The sequence below is a fragment of the Sorex fumeus genome, unplaced genomic scaffold (assembly GCF_029834395.1).
Source record: "Sorex fumeus unplaced genomic scaffold, SorFum_2.1 ptg000149l, whole genome shotgun sequence".
Lineage (NCBI taxonomy): Eukaryota > Metazoa > Chordata > Mammalia > Eulipotyphla > Soricidae > Sorex > Sorex fumeus.
Window position 1 is genome coordinate 453,020 of NW_026606206.1, and position 8,178 is coordinate 461,197.

An 8,178-nucleotide genomic window follows, 5' to 3' on the forward strand; every position below is an offset into this window, starting at 1 on the left:
GAGATACCACCTCAAACCACAGAGACTGTCACACATCCAAAAAATGAAAAGCAACTGGTGTTTGGTGTGGATGTGGGGAGAAAGGGACACTCCTACACTGCTGGTGGGAATGCCGACCAGTTCAGCCCTTTTGGGAAACAGTATGGATGATCCTCAAAAAATTAGAAACTGAGGCTCTGTGGGCAGGAATGGGACGCGTTGGGTCCTTGCTCAGGCAGCGTCATGGCTGCTCCCAGGAGTCTGAGGAGCCATTGGGGCCGTGGCTCCTGTGTCAGCTGGGAGGTTGCAATGACGATGTCAAATGCTTTTGCTGTGATGGTGGCTTAAGGTGTTAGAAATCTGGAGATGATCCATGGGTGGAGCATGCCAAGTGGTTTCCCAGGTGAATTCTTGATGCACAGTTTGTTGATGACTTTCAGACTAGATATCCTCATCTTCTTGAACAGCTGTTGTCCCCTTCAGACACTGCTGGAGAGGAAAACTGCTGATCCACCAATCCTTCACTTTGGACCCGGAGAGACGCGGTTGGATGATGCCATCATGATAAACACACCTGTGGTCAAAGCAGCCTTAGCAATGGGCTTCAATAGGAGGCTGGTCAGACAGACAGTGCAAAGTCAGATCCTCACAGCTGGAGAGAACTACAAGACAGTTAGTGATCTTGTGTCAGCACTTCTTAATGCTGAAGATGAAAACAGAATCGAGGAGAAGGAAAGACAAGCTGAAGAAACGGCTTCAGATGACTTATCACTGATTCGGAGAAGAAGAATGCCACTCTTTCAGCAGTTGACGTGTGTACTGCCTATCCTGGATAATCTTTTGAAGACTAATGTCATTAATAAACAGGAACATGATATTATTAAACAAAAAACACAGGTGCCTTTATAAGCAAGAGAACTGACTGATAACCATTTTAGTTAAAGGAAATGCTGCAGCCAACGTCTTCAAAAACTGCCAGAAAGATATTGATTCTACTATATATAAGAACTTATTTGTGGAAAAGAATATTCAGTATATTCCAACAGAAGACGTTTCAGGTCTGTCCTTGTAAGAGCAGTTGAGGAGATTGCAAGAAGAAAGAACTTGTAAAGTGTGTATGGACAAAGAGGTTTCTATCATATTCAATCCTTGTGGTCATCTGATAGTATGCCAGGAGTGTACACCTTCTCTACGAAAATGGCCTATTTGCAGGGGCATAATTAAAGGAACTGTTCATATGTTTCTCTCATAAAGGAAAAATGGGCTTATTATAAAAGGTTAAAAAATATTTAACAGACCATCTGAAATATTGAATCTTTGGGGGCTGGAGCAATAGCATAGTGGTAGGGCGTTTGCCTTACATGCAGCCTGGCCTGGCCAAGCCAGGTTCGATTCCTCTGCCCCTTTCGGAGAGCCCAGCAAGCTACTGAGAGTATCTCACCTGCACAGAAAAGCCTGGCAAGCTACTCGTGATATATTCGATATGCCAAACATAGTAACAACAAGTCTCATAATGGAGACGTTACTGGGCCCGCTCGAGCAAACTGATGAACAACAGGAGGACAGTGACAGTCATAAAATTAGAATTTTTCTCTTACTAGCAAATAAGATTTCCCCTAATTTGTGAGACATCATAATAAAGATTTTTGAAAAAGGAAAAAAAAATTAGAAATTGAGTTCCCATTTTACCCAGCAATACCACTCCTGGGAATATATCCCAGAGAGGCAAAAAAGTATGTAATTTTTAAATTGTATCTATTTTTTAAAATAAAGAGGAAAAATTGAATTAAAATAATAACACAGGGGCCAGAGCAATAATAAAACAGGTAGTGCCTTCACTTGCATGCAACAGACCCATATTCAATCCTCAACATCTTATTTCATCCCTTGAGTACCACCAGGAGTAATTCCTGATTACAGGGTCAGAAGTAACCCCTGGGCATTGCCAGGTATGACCCAAAGCCAAAAATAAAAATAATAACAATAATAGCACAATTTAGTAATCAGCACTGAGCTGCCTATATTCCTAAACAACTGACATATTTTCTTTATTTGTACAGAATATGAAAATAATAACTATATTTTTTGTTTTTCTTTTTGGGGGGTGGCACAGCCAACTATGGTCAGGGCTTACTCCTGGCTCTATGCTCAGGGATTATATCTTGCCGTGTATGGGGGACCATATAAAATACCAGGGACCAAACTTGGATTAACTACATACAAGGCAAGAGTTTAAACTCCTGTACTATCTCTCTGGCCCACTATTTCTCTGTACTCATACCTGGAGTTAAAATAGCAATTTCACAGGTGCCACTACTGGAACAACACAAAGTCTTGAAGTAGACTCAATTATATGCACCATTTAAAAGACCTCAAAACTACTAAAAAATATGATTTCAAAAAAAATATACCAAAAGTGTTGGAACAACTGGATGATCATCTGGGGGAAAAGAGGTAGAGTTGTATCTCAAATATTAAAAATTCCAGGATCACTAGAACATGAGAAAGTTTTATAATACAACAAATAGTTGAAAAACGATGGTTTTTTTCAAGTAATGAGTGACAAAAGAATCACATAAAAACAATAATGCAAACATCACAGAAAAATCTCTATAAACAATTTTGAAAATATTAAAAAGAAAAAAACTAAAGGAATTATGAGCTCCTTCAAATAAGATAAATAAAATTTTAAAAAGCCCAGATATGAGAAAACAGTTCTCAGAAAAAAATTAAAGTAAATTAAAATTATGATTCCTTTATTAGTTCTCAAGTTGGCAAACATTCAACTGTCTAAAATATACATTGAAAAGCATAAACTGACATTTTATGATATGTCAGTATTTATTGAAATTAACTGGTAACACTCTCTTTTGAATCAGCAATACCTCTTCTATTTAGCTTATATACAGAAACTGAAATGTTTCTAAAAAGATACTACTTTTTGAGTTCTAAAACATCTAAATGTGGTCCCCAACGCTGTGCAAGTTTGGCCAATTCCTGATTAAGTCAGTGATTCTCCTCAGTCTGGTGCCAACCAACATCATCAGCATCATCTGTTAACTTAAAAATGAGACTTTTGTGATACAATAATGGGAAGTCTGGCAAAACTATCACCTACAATAATAAAAAAAAATAAAATATAATGATAATGAATTAAGACGATTCTAGGTAGAACACTGAAGAAACAGATGTCTTTTTCCAGATGACTTTCACTGTATCACTGTATCACTGTTATCCCGTTGGTCTTCGAATTACTCAAGCGGGCACCAGTAACGTCTCTATTCCTCCCAGTCCTGAGATTTTAGCAGCCTCATCTTACTCGTCTTTTCCCAATGATTGGAGGCTCTTTCAGGATCAGGGGAATGAGACCTATTGTTGTTACTGTATTTGGCGTATCAAATACTCCACGAGGAGCTTGCCAGGCTCTGCCAGTGTGGGTGGGCAGGATACTCTCGGTAGCTTGCTGGGCTCTTTGAGAGGCATAAATGGGTAGGATGTGTCTAATAAGGTGTCGCGCAAAGTGGCCGTGCTGTCTGGAAAGCGGCCTGGAGCTTGGCAGTGGTCGGGCAGTGGAGGTCGGCTGCCAGGGCTGGGTCCCTTGGGGTGGGGAGGGCTCTCATCCACCCACAGCCTGGCGTGGAGTCCAGTGGCATGGTTCTGGGAGCCTCCTTTTATACTTCCGTCTGGGAGGAGCATCTGTGAGTTCTGGAGGGTGGCCGATGAGGAGATTATCTGGTGCCCGCAGGGTGTGGCTTTTGGGTGTGATCCCTGAGTAACTGGAGACTGGGGGAAGCAGGCAGAGGATCCCTGATCCAGGTCCTGCTGGGTCCAGAGTCCAAGGTCACAAAGTTCTGCATTTTCTGGGTTTCATGGGACTTCACTCTTGTGTGAGGCTCAGTTTGAGCATCCAGAAAGCGGCCTGGAGTGTGGCAGTGGTCAGGCAGTGGAGGTCGGCTGCCGGGGCTGGGTCCCTTGGGGTAGGGAGGGCTCTCACCCACCCACAGCCTGGTGCGGAATCCCCAGATGACTTTATAATTGAAAAAAGCAGAGATAAACTAAAGAATGAGTTATTCACTTTTTTTACTGGAATTTAATGGAAATATACAAAACTCACAACAATGTTTTCAGCTAACACAGTTCTTAAAAAAAAACAAAGGGTGGGGGCTGGAGAGATAGCACAGCGGCTAGGGTGTTTGCCTTGCACCCGGCTGACCCGGGGTTTGGCTGACCCGGGGTTTGGCTGACCCGGGGTTCGATTCCCAGCATCCCATATGGTCCCCTGAGCACCGCCAGGAGTAACTCCTGAGTGCAGAGCCAGGAGTAACCCCTGTGCATCGCGGGGTGTGACCCAAAAAGCAAAATAAAATAAAATAAAAAGGTGCTAATTAGAAAAAAAGGGGGGGGGGGCTTAAAGGCTGAAGCAATAATACAGCCGGTAGGACCCTTGTCTTTCACAGCAGGAGTTATCCCTGAGCACAGAGCCAGGAGTAAGCCCTGGGTACTGCTATGTGTGCCTCCCTTCCCACCAAAAAAGAAAGAATGAATCAAAGACCTTAGGGCAAGTACCATGGGACTTATGGGACTTTAATATTCACTGTTCAGATATCAGAACCATGTAAATCATTACTTCATAGATCCTTTTTAACAAAAAAGAGTCAAAGGATGTTGTTTCACAGTTGCCTCACTGAATGCTAGGAAAAAGTTCTTCACAAAAAAGTTTGTGATTATGGCTATTGATGATGCAGTAGACTATGGGCCCATATATATAAGCCCACTGTGCTTAAAGGACTCATAATAGCTTAGGGTAAAAGGCACAGTAACCATGTAAAACATAAACAAGACTTTGAATCCTAAACTACAAAAGGCAGATAGCAAGCCTAAGAGGTTACTAGGCTGCAAACACAGATCAGTTCTTCTCAGTGGGATGGGGGTGAGAGAACATTCAGAAGGTGAAACCCAAAACCAAAAGAATCTGTGGCATCTTGAGAACAACATCCAGAAACAGGGATGAGAACCCATTAAAAAAATACTTTCAACGTGCACCCCGTGGAGTTCCAGAATTGTGACAAACTGCCATGTGGTTCCTTAATCCTTTTTGAACAATATTTACCATAGTTAATACACACCTTCCCAGTTTAGAACTTTAAATATGTGAAGGTGTTGGAGTACAAGGAGCTTAGGTCTGTCAGGTTGCACCCATCACAGTGCTCCCGAGTCATTCCTATTACTTTGTCTGTAACTACTTCTTTGTGCTCTCTTCCCCAACCAATTTGTAAGGTCTCATCCTTCTAGGACACTGAACTTGTACTGTAAGTTAATATTGCCTTTCTCTTCTCCTTATGTCCTTTGAATAGTTTAATGCAATGTCCTTTTTGTATAGATACAAGAAGACAATTAATATTATGCTTTATAACTCAGGATTTAATTGGCCTTGAATGTTATTCACTCCCGGGCATCTGCTTTCTCAACTTAAGCCTCAGTTGCCCTCACTTCCTAGTGCCCCCAAAAGCAGGGTCCCAACAAGGGACTGGATGGAACCAGGGCAAGCCGGTAAATTATGTGCTACCCTGGCGATGGGCCAGGCCAAGGTGCCACGATTCTTAACTATAGGTTAAGAGTTTGATCATAGGCAAATGCTGTCATGATCCAAAAGTAACGACGAGACTAGGACCCTGATAAGAATAGGAAAGATATTTGGCCTGAGCACTGCAGTCTGAGATTGAGATGGCCCTAGGAGAGCAATTCTATAAGCTTAAAGTATTTCTTACTGTGTCCATACAAAATGACTTATATTATGTATGCTTTATGTTTGTTGTACAAGGAGAGGAGAAACACACCCAGGGAATTCTGTTCTAGGGTGGGTTGATCTGCTAAATAAGAATCTGTCCTAGAAGCAGCTTTCCTGTGTGTCCTGACTAGCTTGGATGAGACTGAACATTTCTCCCTTTCAACTGCCTTCAGTAAATAATTCCAGTATATTGTAAGAGGCAGCTTCCCTTTTCTCTCAGTAATCTCAGGTGGTAAATAAAGTAAAGGCTCTCCCATTGATCATCGATTTGCTCGAGCGGGCCCAGTAATGTCTCCATGGAGCGATAGCACAGCGGTAGGGCATTTGCCTTGCACGCAGCCAACCCGAGTTCGATTCCTCCGCCCCTCTAGGAGAGCCCGGCAAGCTACCGAGAGTATCTTGCCTGCACAGCAGAGCCTGGCAAGCTCCCCGCTATTTATTCGATATGCCAAACACAGTAACAATCTCAGGTGGTAGTCAGGCCTGATCTTTGGGATGTAGATTCCTGGCTCTAGGCGGGCTAGTCTTTGGGTTGCAAAGCTCAGATACTTATCTTTGGGATGTAGATTCCAAGCTCTAGCAGACTAGTCTTTGGGATGCAAATCCAAATGCTTACAGCTTGTGAAAGTGAAAGGTTTCAGTCTTGGTTTTGTATCTTCTTATGGGAGGCCAAGATTAGTTGCCTGCAGATGTAAAGAAACAATGTATGTTTTGCTGCCTCAATGTTCTTTCTGTTACTCCTTTTGATGACATCACTGTATTGCGCCCTTTAGAGGTACCATGATCTATATAAGGGAGATTTCAGGGCTCTCTGGGAAAACACGTGCCTTAGAGAACCTGGGAACGCATGCCTGAGAGAACGGGGGTGATGTGCTGAGAGGACCCAAGAGAGGTCTGAGAGAATGGGGACAGAAGCTGAGAGAAGAAAGGTGCACGTGCTTGAGAGATCCTGGGGCCTCCATGACATACATCTCTTCCATGTAATAAACTGCTGCTAAGACCAACCAGCCTGGCCCTCGTTTCCTTCCTTCGCCTGACCATCGCCATCGACCTCCCTGGAGTGGGGAAATGGCCTGAGACTACCGAACGCGGCAGAGGGAGAGATAGGCCGCTGCCATCCCTTTGCCCATCCTTTTTTGTGTGTTTACACATGAAGGAATATTACTTTCTCCTAGGACTTCAGTTAAAGAGGGACCATTTGCAAGAAACTATACTGATGTAAACTCAATTGTATCCGGGCCTGATTTAGATAAATCTATTTTAAAAAGACTTGTACAGGGGTGAGGCGTTCGCCTTACAAGCGGCCAACATGGCCGACCCAAGTTCGATTCCTCCGCCCCTCTCGGAGAGCCCGGCAAGCTACTGAGAGGATCTCGCCCACACGGCAGAGCCTGGCAAGCTTCCCGTGACGTATTTTGGTATGCCAAACACAGTAACAACAAGTCTCATGATGCAGACGTTACTGGGCCCGCTCGAGTAAATCGATGAACAACGGGAGGACCGTGACCGTATTATAACAAAATGTTAACAGTAGTTATTTTTGCTTTGGGAACCCATCAGCAATTTTTTCCTTCTTTTCCTACTTCATATTAGCAAAAATTAAATTTACTTTTTTTTGAGAAGCCACCCAAACAGTGCTCAGGGAAAGCAATAACCTCTCCCAGCATTATGCGGCTAACCAGGACAGATGGTTCACTGCTAGGACCTGAGAACATGATGCCACTCGGGTCCTACAGTTCTAGGGACCATCAGGGCTATCGCAGCATTGTCTGAAAGTCACCAATGCCATACTTAGCGGTGCTTAAAAGGACTCCGGGATTATACCAGCAGTGAACAGGATAGGCCAGGGTCCCACAGAGGTAAGACATACACCCCTGCCCCTGTGCTCTCTCCTGTAAAATCTTCTGTAGATGAAATACTTCTCATTTTCTGACAGTGATCGGCATATTATTCTCTCTTCTTAATATACCCACCATTTACGTGTCCCTTCTCTGACTCCTATATCAATTACTCATTTCAACCACATTCTACCTATAAGTTAGATACTCTATTCCTTCTGAACACTACATTCAAGTCTTAAATTTCTCTGCCAAGGGTAAGACTAAAACAGCTGAAAAGACACAGTTCCGTAAGAGCTCCTATGGCATCAACACGAAGAATGTGTAAGTATTGAATGGATGGAGCACAGCACCCTGAATGTCAGGTTGCTAGTGCCAAGATAAGTATTGATAAGAGCAAGTGGGCAGATCCCTTCTAAAAAGGTGAAATCAGTGCTGGATAGTACAGTGCATATTTCCTCATATGCGGCCAACTGGGATTCGATCCCCAACACTTCAGATGGTCTCCCAAGCCCCACCAGGAGTGGTCCCTGAGCACATAGCCAGGAGTAAGTCCTGAGTACCACCAGATGT

The 8,178-nt window shown here is 43.3% G+C and overlaps 1 protein-coding gene across 1 annotated transcript; it reads left to right on the top strand.

Annotated features, from left to right (window-relative positions):
* Window positions 1-363: 363 nt before the first annotated feature.
* On the top strand, window positions 364-1,153 carry LOC130016237 (baculoviral IAP repeat-containing protein 2-like). Its single transcript, XM_056106916.1, has one exon. The coding sequence runs from the start codon at window positions 364-366 to the stop codon at window positions 886-888; it is 525 nt and encodes a 174-aa protein (XP_055962891.1). The 3' UTR covers window positions 889-1,153.
* The last annotated feature ends 7,025 nt before the right edge of the window (window positions 1,154-8,178 follow it).

Coding starts and splice junctions, on each gene's coding strand:
- LOC130016237 (XM_056106916.1), top strand. CDS start 364: ATGCCAAGTGGTTTCCCAGGTGAATTCTTGATGCACAGTTTGTTGATG.